This window comes from Ammospiza nelsoni, chromosome 7, assembly GCF_027579445.1.
Source record: "Ammospiza nelsoni isolate bAmmNel1 chromosome 7, bAmmNel1.pri, whole genome shotgun sequence".
Taxonomy (NCBI): domain Eukaryota; kingdom Metazoa; phylum Chordata; class Aves; order Passeriformes; family Passerellidae; genus Ammospiza; species Ammospiza nelsoni.
Genome location: NC_080639.1, coordinates 4,860,695 through 4,888,251, shown reverse-complemented (window position 1 = coordinate 4,888,251; position 27,557 = coordinate 4,860,695). Strand labels below are relative to the sequence as shown.

The following is a 27,557-nucleotide window of genomic DNA, read 5'->3' as shown; positions in this document are numbered from 1 at the left end:
CTTGCTCACCCAGCCACACCCCACAGGATAAAAAAGAGCTGCTTTAAAGGATACACACATGGTTGTAGTTTTCCCAGCTCCATTGTGTCCCAGCAGGGAAGTGATATTCCCTTCATAGAAGTTGAGGCTGAGGTTGTCCACTGCAGCTTTGGATCCATAAACCTTTGTTATGCCGTGGAGGGAGACTCCCAAGGGGAGGTCGGTGGGCTCTGGTTCCACATGAGGGTGGGGGGCACCTTGGACACCAAAGAGAAGGGTCAGGGACAGCTACTGCAGTGCTTGTGCTACTTTCTTCATCTCAGAGCAAACCAAAATACAGAAAAGCAGGTGTCTTTCTGCCAGGAACACTGAGAACATGCCACCAGATGTGTATCATTTTGAACTCTCTGGGATTTTTCCTTTTTACTTCTGAAGCTTCTAACAGCTCCTGACAACAGGCATTAATCGCTTCTGGAAAGGTCTCATATTTAGGTTTTTCAGAGCACCAAACTTCATTTATACTAAACAAGCACAGAAAGTTAGAGGACATGAAGTAAAGCTACAGAGTTATTTTCAGTTAGGTGGAAACAGCAAGGTTTTATGTGTGATCCTAATATTTTACAGGCTAAATATTTAAAGAGATAAGCAAAGAAGAACACGTGTCCTTTGCCAAGTGGAAACCTGTATTTGCTTGCCCAGACAAAAGTGTATTTCTACACAGACAGACAGGCATGGAAGGTAACTGGCCAACTACAACACACACAAATATGAGTGTGAAAATCAGTACTGACTCTGCACAACAAATAGAAAGAGCAAATATAATTTAAGGGCCAGATCTCCATTCATGTGAGTACCAGCTTTCAATATTTCCTGTGCTTCAAAATAACAATCAATGGTGTTTTCTGACTATGGTGCCCCTTCACAAATTTGGCTTTGTTTACCCAAAATATAAATTATTATTGCTACCCCTTCTAGCATCCACATACATATCTTGTTGGGGAGGGTGACTTCTTTCCTCAACATCAGCTTGGAGAAGAGCAGGCATCTCTGTTTCTCATTCCAGAAGGGCAGGTAGCTGTTGTACTCAATCCAGTAAGATGGAAGCAGTGGGAAGTACCAGGGAGCAGCCATGCCATATCTACCTGCAGGAACAGGAGTCTCATTCAGCTATCTGTTCCTCGGGAAGTGCCACTGGTGGGGTGCACTCAAAACAGCAAAAATTAACTTCACAGAGATTTCTTGATATGTTCATGCACCACCAAGACTTTGTAGAGACTTTTCTGATTGGCACAATAGGAAGCAGTCACTAATTTGTTATTCTGAGTAACTCCATAGCTGGAGGGCAGGAGAACTTTACATTTTCCACTGGGTAGATTTCCGTATGCCAGTGGATTGCTTCATTAGGTGGGGAAGAAAAGCAAAAGACAAATGTACTGGCTCTTGCCCAAGGCAGGAATTACTTTTTGAAACCAAATGATGTAAGTAACACAGCTCAAAATCACTCAGCTGACAAATGCAGTCTAACATGCTCCACTCTCACCCACCAGACTGCAGTGACACCCTCCTCTGTCCTTGGCTTCAGCTTCTTCAGGAGACCTACCTAGCCAAGTGACAGGCTGAGAAACCCTAATTCTCCCTTGCTCTGCTCGCTCTCAGTGCCATTAACAGGCTCAGACATCCACAATGTTGTGCTCCCTTTGGTCTGGGACAGAGTGTGTGCCCTGTCTCACTGCCTCAGCCAGCTCTGTGTTCACTGTTCTCCAAAAGAGGTGCTACAGCACCACCCTCAATGCTCTGCACCCTTACCTGGGAAAACATTCCTTATGTACCAGCCCAGGATGAAGTAAATGAAGGAGTCTATCAGAATGAGCCAGCACATCCAGCCAAAGGAAGTGTTGTCTCCAATCATTGGGGACTTGTACATGTTGTCCCACTGCAGTCCTGCAGAGAGGAATTGAGAAATACAATCAGAACCCCTCTCAGCCAGTGAAATACCACCCCTGGGAGAGCTCAAAGCCTGGCTCTGTCAGCCACAAACTCACCTATGCCCTGTGCCTCATAGCGAGCAATGTATTGACTTGCATAACTGAAGGCAGTTGGAGACAACAGACTCTGGGGGATAAACAAAATTGAAAACAAGAAACATTTGAATTAGTCTCTAAGAGAAGTCAGGTCAGTCAAGCAATCAGGTACCTCACTGGGTTATTCCAATAGCCAGAAAAATGAGTGCTGGGTTTGTTTTTTCCCCAGCAGTCACAGGGAGCACTGGACCAGGCCTGTGATGGGAAGTGCTACCTGGTGACAGGCTGAAATGTCTCCTTAGGGCTTGACTTTCTTTTGCATCCACACTCTGGACACAGCTTCCTCCCTCATACAGGGCTTTATTTTAGGCTTTTGAAATACAGCAGTGCTTGAGAATTACCTCATGGAGCCATGTGGTTAATTCTTTTACCACTTGCATTAATTCATTTCCTGAATTTGGTGATGAGTCTGGCTTCTGGAACCTAACACTTACCTACTCTGCCCCTTGGTAAGAAACAAGGCTTTACATCTACTCCCATGTGTAGGGATTTGAGACACAGGAAGCCAGGGATGATCTGAGGCAGCAATGAGCAAACCCAAACCTCTCACTGAGACAGCCTGGCTTTTCAGAGCGGGTGAAAGCAGCTCATTTTGTTTTGCAATGAAAACACATAGCTCAAACTACTGTGATTCAGCTGGCAGGTGGGAACTCACTAAAATTCCACAAGGAGTGCCTTCAGTCAGGGGACACAGCTAACTCCAGGTGTCCCTCAAAAGGTCCATGGCCAACTCTCCTAGCGTGCTTGTCACCACCCACTGATGGAATTCAGAAAGGCACGAGGTACAATAAAAGCTGGAATGTACTGAGGTCCCTGCCTCCACACACTGCCTGGGAATATGGAGAAGCAGAACTCACCAGGAGGCTCTTGACAGAGAAGCTCAGGTGGTTCTCAATGACGAGCAGCACGATGAAGGGGAAGAAGGTGAGGATGTAGACCAGGCTGCCTACCAAGGCAGCGATGTTGGTGTTGTTGAAGAAAACACTGATGAAGTAGCTCATGGCTATGATGGACAGGCTGTAGTCCATCAGGTACAGGAACAGGAGGGCTGTGTCTGTTTTGGGAAGGATGTCACCCACTTTCAGAACAACAATGAGGAAGGTGACGGTAATCAGGAGGAAGATGGCGCACTCGATGAACCAGGCGATGAAATGGCTACTGGCATTGACCCCCATCATCTTCATGTACTGCACAGAGGAAGGTAAAAATAACAATCACAAGTGGCATTTCAGAGAAATGAAGAATTATTTCTTTTTCCAGCTTCTGGACAGGACCTGCAACCAGACCACGCTCATTCTATCCAGGGACAAACCCTGCACTCCCATTTCAGGAATGCCCACAGTTTGCAGAGCAGTCTGTTGGAAAAGAACAACCCAGAGAGGACCTGCAAGGATCAAATGTCACAGCCCACAAGCTCCAAAGCACCTTCTGGCCTTAGATTTGTAAGTTTTCTAAAGCCTTTTGGTTGTTTTTTAAAATAATGATAATAGATCCAGTGGCTTAAGCCTAAAAGCTCTCAAATTTCTTTGAAACCAGACCTTTCTCACACAACCCCAAGACAAAAAAAAATAACAGCTAAATTACTATGGTCAGAAGGAAAAAATATTAATTTATATTAGCTGATAATTAATCCCCCTTGCATAAAACTGCAAATTTGTATTGATAAATCCAGAAGAAACTTGCAAATTTGCAACTTGCATAAAACTGCAAATTTGTATTGATAAACCCAGAAGAAACTACATGTGCTGGTGTTTTCTTGTGGATTATAACACAGCTAAAAAGATTAGTGATGCCCTGGTCCTTGGAGACAGCGAAAATGGTTGTCTAAATTAGAGTAGGGGGCTGCCAGAGAGCACACCCTGGGGTTCATTCATTTTTCATCTCCTCACAGGTCAGAGTGTCCTTTCTTGGAAGTGTTTTTGGTGAATCAGTATTTGTTTCCATGGTGTTGGATAAAAAACAAATCTGCCCAAAGCTTTTGTTGCTTGCTGAGGCTTAGTTTGACAAAAGTTCTTCGCTGTTCATCTCTGTTGACAGTGATCACACTGAAAACCTGAGTTAATTTCATAAATTCCCAATGTCTCAATGTCATTTCTTTTCCAACAGGCAGCCTGAATGAAGAACTTCATTTCAGAGGAGCTGATGTAATATGTAGCACCTTCTGAAATATTAAGTATAATAACTTCAAGGATAGGAAATAAGTCACTTTTCATATCTTTGTCCCCAGTAGGTATGACTCAAAGTCAATTTTTAGAGAGCTTTAAATCTTCAGAGACTCTGTAACTTTGTGAGGTGCCCATGTTTCCTGTGTTCAGCACTGCAAAGCAATATTCCCTCCACTTGAAGGGCAAACACCCTGCATTTCCATGGCTTTGAGCTTGGTTATAATGTCAGAATTCACACACTGCAGGTCAAACAATAGGTATCTGGAATATTTGCCTTAATGCTTGTTTTGCTCCATTTAATATTGCACATCAGACACGCCAACCACGAATAAGGAAAATCTGTTTATAATTCTGCACGCCCCAGAAAGTTTCCCCATACCTCATAAAGCCTGAGATCTTTCTCCTGAACAAGTGTTTTAACAAAATCAGCTATAAACAGCACCCAGGCAGCCATCAGAGCAAATGGAAGAGAGTAGGTCACGCTGGTTAAGAACCTGTAAAAGGCAAAAGCAAGCTTTAGCTGAATACAAAATGTTCTGAGGATTAAGGCTTTGTACAAGAATATATTTTTCAGAACAATACTATGGCACAGGAAAAGACATGCTTATATTTCAAAGTGTGGAGTAAAATTAATAATTATTAAAAAAGACTCCTTTGCCATTGCATTGGACTTTCTATTCATCAAACTCCTGACTGCTCAGAATATTTATATTTTTTTTAATGTTGCAGAGGGATTTCCTTGCTCAGCAGCACCACTGGCAGAGGCAAGAAGCACCATGGGCAGTAGCATCTCCTGGCTCTCTGATGCACTGCATTCCATTTGGGAACACCACATAATACCCAGATCTAATGGCCAAATTTCATGATCAGGCTATATTTCCTGTGTTGGAGTCTGGATGTGGGTGTTTTCCCAAAGGTTGTCTGTCCCACCACCCCACAGGACAGGCAGACCCAGGGCATATTTCTTAGCTCCTCATTTTAGCTAAAACCTTCCAGTGCCAAATGTGTGAGGAAAAAAAATCCCAAATGCAATGGTCAAAAATAAATTTCTGTTTTTGACATGGAAACCAAGTTTTCATAGCAGGGGATCCCCTTCATTCCATCTGCAGGGTTTACATTTTCCTCCTTAATTTAGAAACTTGACTTAAAACCCACAACCAGTGTATGCCTGGAATAATGTACAATAACAGTGAGAAATGAACATTACATTTGTTTTCAAACTTTTTTTTTCCCTGTAAAGCTGAAAATTTCCTATAAACCAGCATTTTAGGAAATACTTCCATGCAAATGAAGCCTTATTTATAAAGAACCAGGAAAGGCTCTCCTAAAAATTCAGCATAGCACAACACCTCTTGTGTACTGGCGCTTATATATATAAAAATAACAACATATATAAATTATATATATATAATATTATATAATATATATTTATATATACTATATAATATACTATATATGATATACTATGTACTATATACTATATAATACATAATACATAAATAACATATATTATATACCATATATTATATATTATTATATATAATCTATAATATATAATATATAAATATATAATGATATTATATATATAAATGCATATAAATATACATAAAAATATATTTATATATAAATGTATAAATTTATAAATAAATAAATATAAATATAAATATAAATGTAAATATATATATATATATATATATATATATATATATATATATATATATTCCCCCCATTCCCCCCCCTCTTCTCTCCAGTATGATAACTGTGCAATAACTGTGCAATAATCAATAAGCAGACATTTTGTGATGACTTCTGCTGGATGAAAATCCAAAGCCTTGAGGTATTTCAATAATTGAGCAAACACCTCCCTCTGAACCTGGGCTGGGGAGAGGGAAACCCAAAGGCAAGTGGTTTTCCCAGGAGTTAATTACTGCACAAAACTCTCTCTCAGCAATAACCCAGGAATTTGCTTCAGAATTGGGTTTGGATGCTTCCTTCCTGCTTCCTGGGCACCTCACTTGTCCTGAGAAGGGGTTACAGGTTTTAGGTGCCCAGCTCTCTTCAGTGCCAGCTGACACAGGAGATGAACAGCTCTGCTGTGGCTCAAAAATGATATTTTACAGCTCCCAAACAATCTTTTGGCTCATGCAGTTGGCATGGAGGTTTTTCAGTAGGAAAAACTCCTAGGTCCAGCCTATCCCTTTGCTCCAAGGGAGACCCTCAGTCAGGGCACAGTGATCCTCACATCAATACTTCTGCTGAACATCCTGCAATGCTCCCTGACGGACCCTGAAATCCCTTCCCTGTGTGTTTTCCACTCAGTTTGGCCACTGTAAAGCTCATAAACCTAGGCACCCTTTCTTCCCCAAAAAAATCAGTTTTTTAAGTTCTGCTGCATTGTCTGCATGTGAACACCTGCAGAACAAGCCAAGACTCATATTTAATCAAGTTTTGGCAAATCTCAACCCCACTATGTGTAGCAAAACAGGGACAGAGAGTTTTACCTGCTGGAAAACCTACAGTTACCACCACAAACCAGGTATTAAAAAAACACTGAAAACTAAGATTAGGCAAACTAAACAGACCATCTTAGAGTCAAAAATTCTCTCTTTTGGGAATTTTCTTGAGAAAAAACCCAACTGAACAGAATGAAATTATTTTTATGCCATGTGAGTATGGTATTAAGGAATGGTGAACTCGAACAGTCAGGGACAAGATGAGTTGACACAAAACACGAAGGCAAAAGCCACCCAAACTTACATATCCTTGTTGTAGCAGGGGTAGGGCATGGCCTGGACCTGAACAGCTATTTCCTCTGGTTTCTTGCCAGTCTGTAGCTCAATGATGGCCCTTTCAATGCTGTCCTGGATGTAGATGAAGGCCCTGCTGTAAATCTGGCTCTGGGAGGTGGAGTTGTGCGGGCCCACGGTCCAGATGCGCTCGCGGATCCTGTTGGTGGTTTGGGTGATCCTGCTGCTCATCCTGATGGTGTAGTTGAGCACAGGAGGGAGGGACAGGCCACCAGGAACTGACTGGCCAGGCCTTGGAGGCAGCTTGAAAATGATACCTGGGAAAAGAAAGGGAAAAGGATTTCCTTTGGAGTCGACAGCACACACAGATATGTAGAAACTCCTCCTTTTTACAAGGCCTCTTCACAGAAATTTTTCTATCCAGAACATTTTTCCTGATTTTTCCATATATAAAACATGTGATAGAATGGAGGATGAACAGAGAAGAAAACTGCTACTATGGGAAAGGACAAATACTACCAAGGTTTGAAGTTCCAAGAGAGGTAGAAGTTTCTATCTACCCCTCAATTATGAAGTATAAAAGCAAACAGGTCACAGGATTTATGAGTGGATCTAATCTTTAAACATTAAGATATGTTAATGATACAAATATAAGTTCCTATTTTCTGCTCCCTCTACCCCTCTCTGCAGTTTGATCCCACAATCCAATACCACAAATGTGAAAAGTGTGACTTAGAAGACCCAGTACACCATTATGGTGCTTGGCTGGAATACCTCAAGTGATTTATGACCTTCTAATAAATTGAATTGTCTCATATTTGGACTTGAGGATCTTAAAAGTTCTTTTCCAACCTGAATGATTCTGTGATACCTTTCTTGATTAAAGCACCTTTTCCCAGAGCAGCTTGAAAGGAAATGGCTGCACAAAGATCACCTTGGGCCAGTGGGATTTTATTCAAACTGAGAATTAACCAAGAGAATCACCAGCTGACCACAGACAGGGGAGGTGCAAGGGAAGAGGAGGTATGAAAAGGAGGTCTCAATGTGCAGGTCCCACACACACCTGCTCCAAATCAACTGCAGTGTGGTGGGAGCTGTGACCACAACAGTTGCTGGAGAAAAGCCAAATATTTTATGCTGCATTCCCACACTATATCAGGCAGAATTTAGCTGTCAGGGGGACTTGGGACTGTCGCATACTTGCAAACAGCTCGTTCTTCAGGAAGAGCTCCTTAGCCACCGCTTCCATCTCGTCCAAGTCCTGCACTGGCCGGATGCGGTTGAAGGAGACGCAGGAGGAGACGTTCACAGCCAGGGCAGCCAAAGTGTTCAGCTGCTCAACAACATCAGCATTGTTCTGCAGCTCCAGCCGGATATCATCTAGGGAAAAACCCCACAAACAACCCCTCCAACATCACTACACCCAGCAGAAATCCCACTCCATCTTTCCACTCCTTCACGCTGCTGATGACACCAGAAAGGAGGAAAGAAAACAAACCAAAAGGCATCCTGCGAAATATGCAGTGTGAAATACATTTCTGCACTCAGCAATGCAATGGAGGCATGCTGTTGACCCAGTTTTTATGTTAATCATTTGTAATATGCTCGTGAGCTTGCCTTTGGGAGGATGCCAGCAATGGGATGTGACAGCCATCCCAAATCAGAAGTCCCCACTAACCTGCTGAGGCTTTAGACATGCACGTGGTGCATCCTTTCCCCATTCCTTCCACACCCTCTGGTTTAGTAGGTAATCAACTCTCCTTTTGAGCTGCTGTGTCTCAGGGGAGGACATGCTTTATCCAGGCACATCAAGGCAGAGCTGTGAATGCTGTGCTGATGTGTGGACTCAACCTGATGCTGCAGTTAATAAAGATGCTGCTGTTTGCTGGCAGGTTTCAAAGGTGGCTGCATAATGCAAGGTAACTAATATGGAACAGCTGCTGCAGGCTCCGTGGCTTTATGGGGAGTTTAGGCAGGAGCTGTTGCTCATGAATAACACAGGGGTCAGCACCAACTGCATGTAAATGGCTGCAACAGACCATAATCACTCTTGGCTGCTGCTGGGCCTTGCTGGCACAGTCCAGATCTATGGTGATATGCCTGGCCACTCACTGCCAAAGCAGGTAGGGACAGCAAGGCTGGCAGGAAGGGACTGGGATCCCCCATGCACTCACAGGGATGTACTACCACCACTGTTACTGGTGATTCTCACAGTGCACAGCTCCAAATGTCACCTTGGAGGGCCTTGCAGACCTACCAAACTGCAGCAGAGCATCTCCTGCATTGCTGCCCCTGGCTCCATCAGCCTGGCTACATTTATGTGATCCCTGGCTCTTCTGCTCTGGAGAAGTTCTGATCTGAACCTCGCTTCGATGCAAGGGAGCTCTCCACGACATTTTCCAGCCGAGTCCCGGGTAGCTCATTTGAAGCCATAATTACGGCTGAACAGTGTCCTCCAGTGGCCACACACCGCGGCAAAGCTCCCGTCCCTGCAGCCCGAACACCCAGGGGAAACACCTCTCCACACCAGGGCTCTGCTCTCTAAGAGCCTTTTCCCTGCAAGATTTCTGCATCACTGCGATTGCCTTGCCCTGGAGCCTCCAACATGGGCCAGAGAAGAGCAGACTATGGGATGGCTGCAGCTGGCTGAACCTGGAGCTCCCAGGCCTGAAGTACAAGTAAGGAAGAGGGCAGCACATCATGGACACACTCACCCAGCTCATTTATCTGACTCAGGAGCTCAGCTGCGTCCAGATCCACCATCAGCTTGATAAAAACCTGCACAAAGGGGTTCTGCAGGGCATTCTACCAGCAAGCAGAGAAAGACAAAGCATCAGTTTGACCAGAAGCTCCTTGAGCTCACCCACTGTGCAATTCCAAACCACCACAGAGCAGCTGCCTTCACTGCTCTGGGTATTTGCACTGCCCCCTCCCTACTCCCTTCACTCTGCATCAGGATGGGGAAATGTCAGCAATGGAAACACCATAGAAAGCTCCCTAAATCCAAGTCAGTGCTTCTCTGAGTCAAGAAAGGATGCCCACTGAGTCTCCACCAGGCACTGGAGTCCCATCAAAAAAATCATGGATGATTTTAGTTATTCTAGAAGTAAATTTCCCTTGTGTCTGTTTTAAGTCCTGTGAACACAGCCAGTGCACAATGCAAAGGCAACCAAAACTTAACTTGGAGATCAGCACAGGTTTTTGTTTGGCTGAATATTTCATTATTCCACCAATGACTGCAATCAGCAGAGAGCATTTCATTTCACTTTTGCATATTCCACTCTGGATTTTCTCCTGGTGCCATGGAAATTAGAATGAATTCCAGCCCCTAAAATTAACTGCTAATGCTTTTGGCTTCCAGAGATCTCATTTTTGTAAGAAAAGGAGACAATTTTTACTACAGAGAATGGTAAACAAGTGTGTGTAACATTACAGTCTACTGCCTTCTGTATCCAGGCAAGGCTAGGCTTCTTAGGAGAGGGAAAAAGAAATTTTATTTACATTCACTGAGGTACAAAACATCTTCCAGCTCTTATGTGTGTACCCAGAACTACATGCTTATTATAGATACTGTTTCATTCTCTGAAAAATTCATTTCTTGCCTGGTCTTGGCTGGCTGGATCAGCCCATCAAGCAGAAAGTTAATTTGCAAACTGAAGAGTGTTCCCTCCAGCAGGCCCCAGTACAGCCAGGGTCAGGGAACATATTACAAACAGTTCATTTGAGAAAGAGAATTTGCAGGGAAAGGTGAGGCAGGAGCATCTCTGTTAAGGAACAGGCAGAAACTGTGAAGTCCAGGACACCCTGAGAGGGGCCTCCCCAGCTGACCTAAGATGTCCCTGGAACCCCAGTTTGCTTCAGTGAACAGATTCCCTCCTGGCAAGAGGCAGAGGGGAGGTTGGAAGTCATACCTTGATCATTGGAACTGTCTGGTTTAACTTAGTCAGTGAATTCAGGATGACAGGAGACTGGTCCAGCCACTCCTGGGACTTCAGGGCTAACTCAGCCATCTGCTCCAGGGTTGCATTTGACTACAAAAGAAGCCCACAACATAAAAGGATTACTTTATTCATTACCTTACAGATTTTAACTAATAAATAAATAAATCAATAAGACTGCTGAGATCAAATTTGTTTTCCTTAGGATTTTTCTTAGCATACTCTCATTGTTTGGCAAAATGTCTTAACACACTGGATTTATGCAAGTACTTAAAAATATTATATTTAGGGCATGTCTTGAATATCTGCTTTCCTTCTGCCTCTGGTCTGCCTGTGAACAAGCACTGGTTACAGCATTTGTCCTGGGAGACACATCTCTCCTACTGGCTGAAAATATGGGGGTGAAACTTTATAAGCTGGAGGCCTTCAACAATTGTCCTATAAATATTAGACCAACAGCAGCTTCTGGAGAGAAGATTCAACCAAAGACAAAAGATGACTCATATGGCCAGCAAGGCAAGTAGGAAAAGATAATGTGATGAATACTCCAAACAGTGAGAAAGCAGCCCTCTGCTTCCCAGGGAAACAAGCCTGTGCTAGATAAATTACAGCCCTGTGCAGTGGGTGTATGCTGATGTCCTGGAGCAGAGCCATACCTTTCCCATGATTGCTCGAGTTTCTGGGGTGTCTGGTGTGAAAAGGATCTTCCCAAGCACCATTGGTTTTAAGAAAGACCAAATCAAAGCTCCAGTGGGGGTCTTGACCAGGTCCAGGTAAAAGGATAAGCAAAATGGGGCTGCAAGGGGAGAAAAGCAAAAAATTACACTGAGAACAAACAGACCAGACACAAGAAAGCTGCCAGTATGTTTTTTCTCCCATCTGCCCAGTTTGTTGCTGTGGCCAGTGAATACCTTCAGGGCCCTCTTCACTGACTGATCTAATGCATCTTGACAAAAGCAATCCACCCCCAAGATCTCCTGTTGCTGAACTCAAGACAACAAGAGTCTCTCTGTTGGAGCCAACATTATCTGCTTGAAGGTTAAATGGAGTTTTGTGAACTCAGAGGAGCTAATAATGTCAGTACAGTCAGGAAAACTACACATCAAGAAAAAGCAGTGACCTGTCGAGCCCTAGGACCAGATCATCAACAAATGGGAGACAGTGCAGTGTCAAGCACTGCTCTGCTGCACAGGCAGTTTTCCCTTTGAACATTTATGGAAATAAACCACCAATAATTAGGGCAGTGCAGATCTTCAGCTACCATAAATAATGAGCACTTACAGCCCTCAGAGACATGTGGAGAATAGCTCAGCACTAGATCTGTCTGGAAATAGCAGAGTTCAGCTCTGAAACGTTTGTGCCCTAGGGAAAAGCCAGACTTACTGGAATCCTGAGGAATCCCATATTTCCTCATCAGCTTTTGGACATAGACATCCCCTGCATGAGAACTGTTGCTTACAGGGTCTCCAAAGTCTGGAAGCAAAGACTCAAAAAACAAGGGTGTGATCTCCTGGTTACAGAGGATTTTTGACATGGATTTAAAAGTGCCATGTGTTATCCCAGAGTTGTTTGGTTTAAATAATGCCTGCAGAAAAGACAAAACACAAATAAATCCTGCACACTGAAAGCATCCCCCTTGGAGAGAAATAAAAGAATGAGAAGGAAAGCACTGAACTTTTTTATACTGCTTTCTTATGACAGGTTTGCATTTACCAAAATAGGAACTTTCTATGGAAATCATGTATTTTTTTGTTATGACAGAGGTGGCACATTTATTTCCAGGTATGACAACCAATGTGGGAAGTGCCTACAATGTGTGCAGAGAAATTCCCTATAATGTGTGCCTGGTGACATTCACACACCTGGGTTACAACACACATTTGTCACATGGATGTGCACATCACTGTCCCCATCCAGCCCATGGCTGCACGTGGCTCTGCAATGTGCAGGCAGAATGATGACCAGGAACAATTCCTGTCACTTGTGCTCTCCTGGACCATGGATCAGAGATGGATTGGGCACTGTGCTGGATGAAGGCAGAGCACCCTGGAGTTACTGCAGCTGTCAGAGCAGTAATGGGTTTGTACTGAATGTTTTGGGCACTCTGAGGCTTTGGGTCTGATCTAATGCACACTGAAGCTAAGACAGTTTTTTGCTGCTGACTTTGGAGGGTTTGCCTTTAGTGGGCAGTTCTCCAGCTGATCCTTCCAGTATTTTGCTGCAAATCCTCTCTCCTTTAAGACATTCTTGCTCCAAGTGTCCCCCTCCACTCATGAGCACATGATGGTCCCAGTGCTCCAAATCAAAACTCCCCCAGGGAGGCAACACAGACTCACAGAATGGATTGGGTTGGAAGAGACCACAAAGCTCATCTCATTCCAACCTCCTGCCATGGGCAGGGACACCTACCAGAAGTCCCATCCAGCCTGGCCTTGAACACTTCCACAGATAAGTTTGATAGAGCTTTTCCTCAGAACACTGTTGCTTTGAAACAGAATCTATGTTTAATGCACCTGTGGTTTCTAGGATAAGAAATTACTGTGGAAACCATTTCAGTGGTATTTTGCCTTAAAAGCACATGCAGGCTACACATACCTTAGTCAGTGGCATTTTCCTGGACTGTCGGAGCTTTTTCAGGGAATGAATAGCTTGTAGCAATGGATCAATGCCAGATTCAACCTGGTGTCTGAAATATTTCATTTTTGTCAGAAGGCCTAACATCTTGTCCATAGGTTTCTGGAGTTCCTTAGGGAAAAACATCTGCAAGAGGCAGGAAGGAAATCAATTATGATGAGCAGGAATCTGCATGCACAGGCATGCACACGCCCATATTGTGTTAAGTCAAACATGAGCACTGTGGGATTTTCAAAATTGCAAGGAGGCTTTACAGAGTGGGTGTCCCATGGGAAATGAATGGGATTAGTATTCCTAAATCCCCAAGCACTTTTGCAAACCATTCACCTGAACATTACATAATCTAACAGTGTATTTCCAAACATCTGCAGTTGGGAAATATGTGTCATGTACTGGCTGGGATACGACCAAATCTCCCATTTCACAGAGCACAGGTGTCAAACACCACAAGTGACTTTTGACCTGAGCCCAAATTCATTGGCATTGTCATTTAACAACTTTTTTTTTGCCCAGGATCACTCCTGTATTTTTAAATACATGTTCACTATTCACTTCTTCATGAATGTTTTCTTAGATGCTGTTGCTATAGTTGGGGGGTGGGGGGAATTTCAATCATTTAATAACTTTGTAGTTCCAAATAGATAGGGAAAAGATATGTTACAGGACTTTTTCCAGGGCTTCCCTTTTCAAGGCATCAAAAAATTTAGCTCATTTTTGGGTCAGCTGGGAGTGTTCAAAAGGTTGTGACAGCACATAAAGGATACTAGCAGACAGGGAGGCATTTAGAGTAGGTCCAGTGCCTTTAAATGAGGTTTGCTGCTTTACACCAGCTGGGATTCTCATTTATATCCACGCTGTCACAGCATGGATATGCAATAAAACTTGCTGCATGAGCAAAGCCTGATCTTTGGCTTGTGTAAATCAGTGTAGCTTCTGGCCACTGCAATGATATTTTATAACCTTTCAGCCAGGGCGTGCAGAAAGCACTCCAAAAATCCAGCACTAACCTTGTACAAGAAATTGTAAATGTCCAAGTGTCTCAGCAGGGTGACCCCAAGGAGGTAGGTCCTGCGAGTCCTCTCTGGCACAGGGAGGCTGCACAGCTCCTGCAGCACCACCTGCAGCTGTGGGTCAGTGGGATGGGCACTGCAGGACTCCAGCTGCAGCACCTGAGAGAGGAGCTGGGTGTGCACAAAGGGAAAAGAGAATTATTAAGGGTGTACTGCACACTCCACCATGCCTGGGTTTATCTTGCCTGGCTGTTGTTCTTTCCACAGTGCCATATTTCAACCACCCAAGAACTAGAAAATGCCTGCTCATTACTCCTGCTCCCAGGGACAAATCCTAAGGACTGTGTTTTACTACCCAGCTTGCACAGTAGTAAAAACTTTTGTGGCTTCAATTTCTCACTGACTGATGCATGTGAAGTTTGGAAAAGAGCACACTCTTTGGGGCCCAGTCCAGACAAGATGGCTGGGAAGGGGGAAAGCATCTGGAGCTCTGCTTGCAGGAGCAGGAGGCTGAGGAAGGGAAGCTCTTCTCTCATTCTGGGAGGGTATTTTTGGACCCTGAGCGCTCTCACACGTTGTGGTTATAAATGTGCTTTTCCACCTGGACTGGGACAACTCCCCAGTGACCAGGACAACTGAAAACCCTGCTCAGCCTCCCTTGAGTGTGTCCCAGAGAGTTGTGCCCTGCTCCAAATCAGAACCACCCCTCTCCAGGCAGTGCCTGGCTGCTGCCCAGCTCCTGGTGACAGCCCAAGGGACCATATGGCTCCCAGTCTCCAATGGCTGGGCTGACAACAGTGATGCTCCTGGGGGCTTTCCCAACCCATAACATGCCCTGCTATCCTCTGTCTGCCCCTGTGGGGTCATCTGTGCTGTCACACACCCAATGACCTGCTCAAATTATAGTTTTAATGGTCTGAGCAGTAGAAAGCAACAAGACCTCCCTAAAGGATAACAGCAAACTCACCTGACTGCTATTTTCTGGGAAAGATGCTTCCAGAAGAGCATCAATGCTGGCTGTGGACATTCCTGTTGTGTTTCTGAGGTCCTCTTTGAGCTGCTCCACATTTTTAAATACATCTCTTAACTTTTCTGGAATAAACAGTCAAAGAACAATTGATGTTACAGCTTTCTCCAGACACACAGCAAATCTCAAGCACTTATGTGAAGTATGGGAGTGTGGTACCTCACTGCTCATAAGAAAAAAGTCAAAAAAACTTGGAACATGCAGTCATTACTCCCTACATTTTACAGTCTGGTTTTTGGGCTGAAGTTATCACATCTCAGGACAGCAAAATTTGCTCAGATGGAAATACTTGGTGCTTTTTTTTGTAAAGAAAACAAAGTGTGGTCTTGAACAGGCTCTGGAAGTACCCCAGATAAAGGATCCCAAGGTCATTTTGTATGGTTATTTCATTCATATCAGCTCTTCCTGGCAGCTGGGCAGTTCTGGGACTTCCAGCAGCAAGTGTGGTACCAGTGGTGATGTTTACCAACATTGTAAAGAAAATACAGAAGAGTACCTTGCTTGCTGGAGTCTGTTAAACCCTCAGTGACATTCAACATGGAATTCAAAGTAGCCACATACTGAGGAATCTCTTGAAAGAAACCAATTTCTGGCACATTTTCTTGAAGCCTGAATTGGAAAAACAAAACAACAAACAAAAGTGAGAATACAAAGAGAAGGCAAGAAGTCATCTCATAAACAGAATACTAAAACAGTCTAGCTCAGAGAGAGAGCCTCACCACTTGAGCTGTGCCTGGATGTCTGTGGCATCCCCAATGAGGACATTCTGGAGCTCCTGGGAGATCCTCCTGTGACTCAGCACGTTGGCCACCAGCTGGCTGCTCAGCTCAGCAGCACGGAGGAGCTGCTCCTGAGCCTGGCCCTGCTCACACAGCTCCCCAAAGGGAGCCTCAGGGAGGTGGCAGAGCTGCTGGATGGACTGAAAGCTCTCATGGTCACACAGAAGTGCTGTCAGATCCCGGAGGCGAGAGATCTTCAAAGGACATTTGGGAAAAAAAGGGAGAAAAATGCACAAACACCAGTTAGATGACAGAATTATAACAGGCAAGCTTTAAAGAGTCTAGCTGTCCCTTTCTCTGTCTCCTTAGGACTAGGATTTTGAAATATATATATATATTTAGTTCATTCAAAAGGTCTCCAATGGAACAGCTTGTGACAATCATTGTGTGAGCTTCTGGCAAGCCTGGCTGAATCTAATAAACCTTGCAAACCTTAACATGTCATTTCCCCTGCCCAACACACTTAAGACAGCAGTACTCCATTGCACTTACCTGTTTATTAATTAATCTTCTCAGAGACCAAATAAATCTACCTTGCACAACAGGTTTAGCCTTTCAGATACCACCTGGTCATCTACTGCAGCACAGGAAAGGGACTTGGCCACAAGTCAGAGCTTCCTCATCTGCCAAACTGTGTCAAATTATAGTCCTTTGCTATTATGGGCTTCCCTCTTGTCTGACATCATTATTTACATTATCAGGCTCTTAGGGGAAGTATTATTTTCAGCTTTATGCCCTTAAGTACCTGTCACACTGAGGCTCATCATATTATTGTTACAGATATATTACACAGCAACAACATTGCACACTGCTGTATTTTTTTAAAGGGACTTTTAAATGCTATTTCTCATATGGAGCAATAGACTGAAGTGCATGCATGCTATTAGTGCAGTCATGAAGAAGCATTTTGTTCAAATGAGGCACTGCCAAACCCAAAGCTGGTGAGGGAACTCCATGAATCAATCCTGGTGCTTCACCTCAGAAGCCATTCTGGTGTTGTGTGACATCTGGGGCCAGAGGAGCATGTGGGGACTCGACTCCAGCCACACTGGGGCTGGTACAGCTCCTTAGGCACAGCAGTTACCCAGTTAGTCATGCTGCTAACTGCCACTTAGGAGTGCACAATTCCATGGATTTTCAGCAGGGCAGAGGTATCTAATCCCTATCTGTGCCTTTCAGAACTCCTCCCTGCCTCCTCCTCAACTGAAGCTGAGGCATCCTAGAATGATTGCAGCTCTGCAAGGTGCTTCAGGAAGTCTCAATATATTGAATTTTAAAACTAGTGGTGCACTGAGGAATATGCTGTCACTGGCCATCTCTGCAGTGCTCATCCTCCTGGGACAGCTGGTGGCAAACAGAGCCATCCTATCCATGGGAGGACAGGAACACCTCTACCTTCTCTGAAAAATGGATGTACACTCAGTAGGGACAGATAAAAGAACAAGTTCCTCAACCCAGTTTACAGGTGACCTTCAAATCTAGGCAGCCCCCAGAACACAGAGTTTCAGCCCTAGTTTTTATCAGCTGTTCTCTTAAAAAAACTCTTTTCCATACTCTGTTTTTCAAAACCACCATTGCACATTCATGTATCACTGCGGGATGTCCTTCAAGTCAGCATTTAAAGCAGACTCACTTTTAGCTTCAGGAGCTCTGGTATGGATGAATGTTTCTCAGAAGTATTATTTTGCATAAAAGAATTCTTTTTCAGATGAGTTTGCTTCAAAAGCAGTGTGATGTTTTCTGTGCAGGGGAAAAAAAACAATAGTTACTCCAGACAAAAATGCCAGAAACTTCACAGAGGGAATATCAGCACTTTTATTCTGTGGCCAACTGAGCATTGCTATTTTCCACCAAACCCACACGGCTGAGGACCTCTGAAATCACACAGCAAGGCCCAAATTGTAATCTGGGTTATAAGGGACTGAGTTCAAGTAGGTGCTCTGTTCCTAGTGAAATCCAGCCCATGCTGGTGCACAGGTAAAACCTCTTGGGTGTTACATCAAGCACACAAGATGAGTATCTATGCGAAACACCATGTTAGCTCTCAGAAATAACTGCTGTCATATTACAGCTACAAAAAGCTGGGAAGGGAAAGAAGTTTCTATTTGTAAGATTGCTTTGTCTGAGTGTCAGCATCCTGTCATCACACTGAGAAGAAGAGATGTACCTTCTGGAGAGACTGGGATGGAAACTCATAATCCCAAAGCGACATAACTCAAACAAAACCCCAGTCTGGCTTGCCCATGTCTCACAGCTCCAGTTAATTGCCAGCAGATAAAACCATGCAGCACCATTCCTTCCCACCATTAGACAAAACACATTGCAGCTGAGGCCCCTGAGCATTAATGAAATCATGATCACCTGTCAATTCCCCATCCTCAGCTTCTGCAGAATTTATTAAACACATCAGGTAAGGGTTATAGCTGTTGTTCGCTGTCACCTGCAAGATGGTGTTTTGAAATTCTAAAAACAGAAATCTGAAAAATAAGATAGGAATTTAAATCAGCTTCACTTTCAAAAACAAGGTATGTATTAGTGAGGGACCTGTCAGCTGTGGATGCTGCTCCTCAGCAGAGTAAATAAGAATTCCAGATGAAAGCCATCTCTCCTAAGTGGGTACCCCCCCAGTTTTATTCCATCAGTTCTTTCTGCTGTTATTTCCCAAAGCTGTCATTCACTCTCAAAATAAGAAAACACACTTGAAAAGTTCACATCTATGTGATGGATGCATTACACAGATGGAAAGGCACACCTAAGGGAGACTGAGGATCAAAAATTAGAGAGTCATCCCACAAAGGAAGGTTTTCCCATGAGCCTACCACTGGTGGTGAGACTCCTTCAGGACTCTGTTCCACTGCATTGATACGTGTGCCAACACACAAAATTTTTTGTTAGTCTGACTTTCAGCTGTACTTTCAGCTCAAGGAGAAGTTTCCTCTTCTTCAATTTAACCCACATTACACATTGTGTCCTAAATTACAGCGATTGCAGGCTTAGGTTGTTCCACTGGAAGAAAATTCCACACTTCTCATGCTGGAATGAGAATGGTGGTCACAACCCACGCATGGAATTACAATTCCCAAATCCCAAACTCACTGTGTGATCAAGCTGGCTGGGGACAGAGTGTGGTCACTCAGAGTCCAAGGCAGGGTCTTGTTGTAAAGGGTTTCTGCCACAACAGTGAAGTGATGAGCAACAACATCAATCACAGTGTCAAAACTGGTTTGGTTGGAGAGAGGAGGTGAACTGGAACTCATATTGAATTCATTTAGCAGGCCAGGGATGTTCAGCGCCTTGAGAATGTAGAAGGTGGCTTCTGTGATTTCTAGAGCTGACAGATCACTGGCAGAGTCACTTGCCATGGCTTCCAAGAGCCTTGCAAGGGAAGCTCCTTCAGCTGGGTTCCTTTTGGTGCTGAGGAAGCTGTCAAACACATCCCAGACACTGGTGTAGTAGCTGCCTATGGTGAGGCTCTGCTGGAGCCTCTGCAGCAGGCTGTGGAGCTCATCCTGTGCCACACTGGAGAGCATGGTCAGGTTATCCCAGCCTGTGGCACTGCCAGAGGAATTCAGGGAGCTCAGCGCTGTTTCATTCAGCAGGGCAGGGAGGAGCACGTTCAGAAGCTGGGATGGGGACACATCACCCACATCCTGGGCTGGGATGGGGCACGAGGCATCACCCTGCACCAGCCCCTCCGTGGCTGCACTCAGAGCTCTCACCTTCTCCTGCAGCCACGAGTTTCCCAGCCCAGAGACAAGGTCTAACTTGGAGAGGAAACTCAGGGACAAACGCAGAGCTCGGGTGAGGCACGACAGCTCCTTGGCAAAGCTCTCCCTGCTGTTGTTGTAGGCAGCAGCAAACTCTGGGGACAGCTGCAGGTTGTTTATGGCCAGCTGGAACAGCCTGGTAAAGGTCTCATTGCTCCCTGTCCCACCCTCCATGCCCAAGGAATGCAAGAGGGGCTTGCAGGGGCTCCTGCCTGAGGACTCCCTTAGAGTGGCATTTTCAAACAGCACCTCAAGGCCCATGTCAAGCAGATGCTCAAAGGAGCAGTTCTGGAGTGTCCTGTAGCCATTGCTGCTGGGCTCAAGGAAAGGATCCAAGGCTGATCTCAAGAACTCCCAAACTTTTGCCTGTAGTGAGGAATTGTGCTGTGAGGGAGACTGGCTGAACTCCTGCAGCAGCAAATTTGAGAAATTATAGACAGCATCCATTTTTTCCTCCAATGTTTTGTTTAAGTTGGTGTCATGTAGGACTTTCATTCCTGCTCCCCACATTTCCATCAGTCTCTGGGTATGGTTACTGTAAGAATCGAGTAACAGGCTGAGAGATTCAAGCTCTCTGATGTTATACCTTTCCTGCAAACTTTTCAAAGTTAAGATACCCCTCTGCATGGCCTGCAAGTATGTGGAGATGTTGTTTCCCCTGGAGTCATCTTCACCATACAGCTCAAAGATGGAAGATGCAAAGTTTAGCAGCTGCTTCAGTTCCTCACTGAAAGGAAGGCTGGAGTCATTTTCCAGTGTATTTAGCAGATTTTGCAGCATGTCCAGAAGTGACTGGGCAGTGAGACTGTCTGGATTACTCCAGTTCAAGGATTGCAGACCTTCAGCAATGTGCCAGAAAGCATCAATTTCGTTTGCCTGCCCTCCAGAAGGGAGCTTCTGCATTAGCTTAGACAAAGAAGAGATCAGCAGATAATGATCACTGGTATTCACCTTTGCCATGGCACCAAGAAGTTTCTCAAGGGACAAAAGGTGTTCTGCAAAATTTTCAAAAGTTTCAGGGGTCAACAAGAAGTCAGAAAATAATGATGACACTTTTTCATTTGTGCTGAGATAATTTTCAATGTCTTCGAGCGAGATTGCATCGAGTGCAAGCATTTTGATAACCTCCCATGCATTCTCTGCATTAAAATGAGTCCTGTTTAAAATTATCTCATTCCAAATCACTGCAGCCATAGTCAGAACATCTTGATTTTCTTTTCCATAGGGATTAGAGTAGAACAGTCCTTCACCACCCTCTTCATACAGAGGAAGTATTTCTTGAAACATTCTTTCCAAGTCCAGTGTGTTGTCTGTGGCAGAAGCTGAACTGAAAAGGAGCTTTAATGAACTGTACAAATCACTCAGATCTGAGGATTCCATCGCTTCAGTAGAATTCTGAAAGATCTGATGCACCAATGCTTTTCCAGGAGCCACTCCAAAGTCCACAAGGATTAGAGCTTTCTTCATCATTTGCAGGAGCTCCACATATTCACCCACTTCTGTGAGGCTCCATTTGGAGGTGAGCAGGCTGCCAGTGGCGTGCCACAGCCGGGAGAAGTGTCCCCACTCGGGCTGCCTGGAGGCAGCTCTGCCCACCTGCAGCAGCTCATAGAGGCTGCTGTTCCTCATGGAAGCAGCTGCTGGCAGGAGGGAGAACACAGGCAGCCCATCCCAGCCTGTGGCACTGCCAGAGGAATTCAGGGAGCTCAGCGCTGTTTCATTCAGCAGGGCAGGGAGGAGCACGTTCAGAAGCTGGGATGGGGACACGTCACCCACATCCTGGGCTGGGATGGGGCACGAGGCATCACCCTGCACCAGCCCCTCCGTGGCTGCACTCAGAGCTCTCACCTTCTCCTGCAGCCACGAGTTTCCCAGCCCAGAGACAAGGTCTAACTTGGAGAGGAAACTCAGGGACAAACGCAGAGCTCGGGTGAGGCACGACAGCTCCTTGGCAAAGCTCTCCCTGCTGTTGTTGTAGGCAGCAGCAAACTCTGGGGACAGCTGCAGGTTGTTTATGGCCAGCTGGAACAGCCTGGTAAAGGTCTCATTGCTCCCTGTCCCACCCTCCATGCCCAAGGAATGCAAGAGGGGCTTGCAGGGGCTCCTGCCTGAGGACTCCCTTAGAGTGGCATTTTCAAACAGCACCTCAAGGCCCATGTCAAGCAGATGCTCAAAGGAGCAGTTCTGGAGTGTCCTGTAGCCATTGCTGCTGGGCTCAAGGAAAGGATCCAAGGCTGATCTCAAGAACTCCCAAACTTTTGCCTGTAGTGAGGAATTGTGCTGTGAGGGAGACTGGCTGAACTCCTGCAGTAGAAGATGTGTTAAATTATAGATGGGTTTAATTATGTCTTCACTGGAGTCTTCAGTGGCACTTGTATAATGAAGGATTTTCATTCCTGTTCTCAGAAGTTCAGACAAGCTCTCCAAGGTTTTATTGTTAAAATTAAAGAAAAGATCTATAGATTTTAATGCACTGACATTATAATTCAGCTGTAAGTCTTTTAAGATGTTCAACGTCTTCTGGATGGCTTGAGTGACTTGTGAGATATTGGCTACTCCAGAGCTTTCCCCAAACTCTTTAAACACAGCTGTTATGAGCTCTGACAGCTGATCCAGCTCCTCACTGAAGACACCACTTGATTTATTACTCAGCTTTTGCAAATGGCTGTTTAGCACCTCCAAGAACTGCCCATAGGCGACAATGGCTGTGTTATTCCACTTCATGGATCTCAGCTTCTCCCCTATGCGCCAGTAGACGTTCAGCTCATCCCACCAGGCCTCCCCCATGGACTTCTCTACGGCCCTCATCAGCTCAAACACAGGCAGCAGGAGGTACTGATAGCCTACATTTGTGCCCATCATTCTAAAAAACATCTCCTCGAGAGCTAGGAGCTGCTCTGGGAAGTTTCTGTAGGAGTCAGGCTCAAGCAGATCATCAGAAAACACAGATGGCATCTCTTCCAATCCACTCAAACCGTCTCTGAGACCTTCCAGAAGCGATGGCATGCTTGTGGAGAGCAACATTTTGAGAGCATCCTTAGTTTTCAATGCACTAAAATTGGAATTACTTAGGAGAGCTGGATTCCAAAGCTTTGTAGCTAATTTTAAAGCCCTCTGAATTTCTTTCCAGTGGGTCATTGTATTGAAAATGGAAGTCCCATTAAAGTCACTCTGTAATTGCAGTGATGTGAAGTTATAGATTTCATCAATTATTTCCTTATTATATGGTTCCTTTAATTTATAATCATGGTGTGGATTCATTCCCAGTTCAAGAAATGCATACAATTTCTGTAATGTTTCATTGTTCAAATTTCTGAATAGATTTAAGCTTTTTAATTCACTTCTATTCATTTTTTCCTCAAAGCCTTTTAAATGTTGTAGATGCTTTTGTATGGCTTCTAAATCATCTGAATTAACGGACCTCTTGGAGAGCTTTCCACCAATCTCTGGTGACTTTATTTTTCTGGAGGGGAACAAAAAAGTGTTTTAGTGAATATGAAATCAATGCAAGTGGAAATGTAAGGTGATTTAGAGCAAAGATCATAGATTTGAATTACACTGTTAGTAATATCCCTTTACCTAATGTCTCACCTTAGAACTTCCTCCAATTCAGATACTAAAGTGTGATTGTCTCTCCAGTGAACAAAGGAATTACAAATAGATCTGGTCACCCAACTTCTTTCTTTATCTACAACAAAAATGTGAAAAGAATATTAGTAAAGATCACGTAATTCTGGAACATGAAAGGTGCTATAATTGCAAATCTATTCAGGACAATATGCACATATGAAGTCAGGCTCCTACCAGAAGCCACAATAACCTGGTTACAAATCTGAGTTTTCTTTTGGGGTGTAACTCTTCTTGGCCTTTCAAGGGAAGTGAGGATGGCATCCTAGAAGTGCCTTTCTGTGCTGAAATAATTCAGGAACAATTCAATGCTCCTGTGATCTGGATGCTGACAGAGGTCTCCTCCTGCTTTAGGGGCACTTTGCTGTCAGTAATGCAGAGTAAGGTGGCCAAGGATTTATTATGGTTTCTTTCCCTTCATTTAGGGTTGCTTTTTTACTGCTCACATATAAGCTCTGTCTGCAGCATCATTCATGTCCCCCACAGCCATTTACACTCATCTTGATATCCCCATGTGCCCAATCCTCTCACCAGCCACTTTCCATGTTTTCCCTTCTTGCACACCTCATCTTTCTTCTTACCCACCTCAACTCCCACAATCTGCATGAAACAAGTAGAGAAGGGACAGCAATCCCCATCTGTCCCTTGTAGCATTTAGTTCCTCTCCCTTGCCTGTTCCCAGATCCCCAGTGAGAGGGGGATCTCTCTGCTGAAGGGACAGGGATTTGAAGGAATGGCTCATCAGGATGTAAACAGCTCATTGTGCAGCCCCTGCCTTGCTGCACCAAGCTGAGTTAGACAGAGCCCACAACTAGAGGCAGATTTTGACATCACCCCCCCAAGTGAGAGGGGGATCTCTCTGCTGAAGGGACAGGGATTTGAAGGAATGGCTCATCAGGATGTAAACAGCTCATTGTGCAGCCCCTGCCTTGCTGCACCAAGCTGAGTTAGACAGAGCCCACAACTAGAGGCAGATTTTGACATCACCCCCCCAAAAAAGCAAATCAAAGTGAACCATTACTGCTCCCCATTTACACTGAGGCTACAAACTCATGTTAATTCATTGTCTACTGACAAAATCAAGCCTTTTTTACTTTTCCATTTGAAATGAGGCATTTTATTTGTGTTTGTAAAAAGCTGAAGGAAGAAGCCATTATGCTGAGCCCTGAACAGTGTGCAATCTGTATGGTTACTCATTAGCCTGCAGTTTGCTTCTCCTCAGCACCACAGGTTTTCAGCAGAGATATGAGTCAATGGAGGAGTCTTACCTTGCTCCAAGCAGTTCAGGGGAAGTGGAGAATCTGTAACCTCATTCTGAACAGTTTTGAATCTATCATCACTCACCGGAGATGCAGAGACATTCTGAGCTCCCAGCACAACACTGAAGGAGGGGGGAAAAAAGGAAAATAAATTGTGGTTACAGGTTTACATGCTTTAACAGGAAACAGCTGGAATACAGCCTATCATTCTTAAAATGTCTGACAGACAAGACATCACCTCTATTTTTAGTGATTTGTTTGATGATGCACAAGATACAAACACCAGGGAAAGCCATGGTGGTATATCAGCACAAACACTCGTGTGGCACCCATTAGGTGCACTTTTTCAGAGTTATGTAAAATCTACAGGCCACTAAAATCCAGAAAACACACAGGTGACACAGCAGCCATGTGATTCACTGCTGCAGGGGAATTCCCTCCTAAAAATTCCCAAGAACCAAGGAGACAAGGCTCCAGAGAGAGCAGGGATCCCAGGGGGGAAAACATCTGTGGAAGGAAGAAGTGATCACAAATAACTGGTACCATTTCCAATTCTCCTTCTTTCATTTTTCATGCTGTAATATCCAGGCTGTCAGGGAAGCAAGGAATGTTTTCCAGGCTTAGGAAGGAACAAGCTGATAATCAGGCATATTGTATCACAGAGGAACTAATTTAAAGGACTGCCTGCTCAGGTGTGCAGGTTACTGAAAACATCACTGTGATTTTTAGTCCCTTCTTCTTCTCCTGTATAAAGAGCAGCTTTCACAGTAGCTGTGGGGTCACTGAAATGCACCATCTCTCTCTCACCTGCCTCAGGTTGTGCAGGTGACACACAAAGATCTCAGTGGCATGAATAAATACATACTGATCTGTGGGAACAGGCTGCTACTGAAAGCAGAGCACTGGGGATCTCTTCTCTCCTAATTTAACATAATGTCTCCATGCAGGCTTCCTGGGCTTGGTGCTCATCATTTTCATTCTGCAGATGTGCTTGGAAGAGTCTTAGAGGGGAAGAAACCCAGTTACAAATGACATATTTAGCTGAGCAATGGCAGAGCCAAGGAGGAGGCAGGCACAGACTTGCCAGAAATGGATGCACATCACACAGATCAGAAGGCAGCAAACATGGAAACAAGTGTTGTTGCTGCCCTTTAATTTCAGTCTTGCAGGGTTTCTGCAGACTTTGGCTGTGGAGAAAAAGCTCAGCTTATATGCTTAGCTGAAAAACTATCTTTCAGCAACAAACAGGAACATTTGTGAAATCAGTCTGCAAACCAGGTTTTTGTGGGCAATAAAATTTGCTGCTAAACTTTCTGTAGGATTCATGACTTGGAAGTTACTGTTTCACACTGGTGGTGTTTATCACTCGGTTCATACAGATGCAACAATGAGCAAAAAGTTCTTCTATACCTTCATATTTCAACCACAAAAAAAAAAAAAAATCCCTGTACAGCACTTTTTTAGGAGTTCAGTCCTGCCTGAGTAAGAGACGTGGGCAGGCTGGCTAAGATGTGCTTTTGTAAGCATCATTAAAAGTACTATTTGTGCAATCTCTTTGCAATAACTCTTTACTCATGCATTTACAGTGCCAGATGCCAGGCATAAAAGCACTGCACAGCTCTGGTGATGAAATTCTATGTGCCTCTTTGTTGTGCCTATGATAACTTCCCCCAGCTCTGCAGCTGGAGAGCAAAGCAGGGCAGCACAGTAAATATTAATTCTCCCTGGGCACTCCAACAGGGCTGGTTCTCAGGCTGGGTTCTGCAAGCCAGTAAATGCAACCAAATGTAATACTCCTGTGACTGAAACAGCAGCATGAACAAAATGCTTCTGAATAAAATTACAATTCTTGCCACACTACTGCTGACTCCTTTAAGGATAAGGGCATTACAGCTTACACATGGGTCTCACAATGCAGCATGGAAAATTACCTTGATATTAAATGTACAGGTTTCTAAGTGCCTCAGCAACACTCCAGTGATCAAAAGTGAGTCCCTCTAAGCCTGGGTGCAATCAAAGCTTCTACAACTTCTTTTGGCATCTTAACCCAACTGCTCATGTATGCAAGATAAAAACAAAAAGCATTCTGAAGACTCTCAGTTTCTTGGTGTCCTCCATGTACTGTAACAAGCAGGATCAGTCACACATCCAGAAGATGATTTGGAACACAGTCCCTTAATCTTGAGTAACTTGTGTCTTCTGGAGATCAGGGAGAGTTAAGCCAAACTACAGCCCAGGAAAGGGATTTCAAGGCTAAGCCTATTTTAGAAATTTGTATTGCCCTAGGTGCAAACTGCATCAAATATTTCAGTGCAGTTAAATAATGCAGTTAAGCCATCTCTGTTTTAATATAACCACTGAGCAAGTGCATAACTGGCACTCTCTTCTTCAAGTCAGATGTGTTAAAGCCCATATGGTAGAAAACCAGGCTCCCTCTCTTCTCTGCTTTCTTGGGACCAGTCTTGAAGGATTAACCCAGCAGTAGATTAGGAAATCAGTTTTAAAAACCAACATTATGGCTCCCCTACAAGTGCTTGAGGTGTT

At 44.4% G+C, this 27,557-nt stretch overlaps 1 protein-coding gene across 2 annotated transcripts in view; it reads right to left on the bottom strand.

Moving 5' to 3' along the window:
* ABCA12 (ATP binding cassette subfamily A member 12) overlaps positions 1-27,557 on the bottom strand; it is an 81,130-nt gene that overhangs the window by 31,681 nt on the left and 21,892 nt on the right. Inside the window, exons 8-29 of one of the 2 annotated variants that reach the window (XM_059475923.1) lie at positions 25,023-25,135; positions 23,719-23,815; positions 19,457-23,590; positions 18,722-18,837; positions 17,994-18,100; positions 16,301-16,554; positions 16,078-16,190; positions 15,522-15,646; positions 14,552-14,725; positions 13,506-13,670; positions 12,294-12,495; positions 11,567-11,706; positions 10,884-11,003; positions 9,687-9,777; positions 8,173-8,352; positions 6,983-7,289; positions 4,605-4,719; positions 2,918-3,247; positions 2,022-2,091; positions 1,786-1,920; positions 966-1,121; positions 59-236 (exon numbers count right to left, since the gene is read on the bottom strand). In XM_059475923.1, the coding sequence (XP_059331906.1) occupies positions 59-236; positions 966-1,121; positions 1,786-1,920; positions 2,022-2,091; positions 2,918-3,247; positions 4,605-4,719; positions 6,983-7,289; positions 8,173-8,352; positions 9,687-9,777; positions 10,884-11,003; positions 11,567-11,706; positions 12,294-12,495; positions 13,506-13,670; positions 14,552-14,725; positions 15,522-15,646; positions 16,078-16,190; positions 16,301-16,554; positions 17,994-18,100; positions 18,722-18,837; positions 19,457-23,590; positions 23,719-23,815; positions 25,023-25,135 (7,422 nt within the window). Of the gene's footprint in view, positions 1-58; positions 237-965; positions 1,122-1,785; positions 1,921-2,021; positions 2,092-2,917; positions 3,248-4,604; positions 4,720-6,982; positions 7,290-8,172; positions 8,353-9,686; positions 9,778-10,883; positions 11,004-11,566; positions 11,707-12,293; positions 12,496-13,505; positions 13,671-14,551; positions 14,726-15,521; positions 15,647-16,077; positions 16,191-16,300; positions 16,555-17,993; positions 18,101-18,721; positions 18,838-19,456; positions 23,591-23,718; positions 23,816-25,022; positions 25,136-27,557 lie in introns of those variants that run through there. The other variant, XM_059475924.1, reaches the window with a different exon arrangement.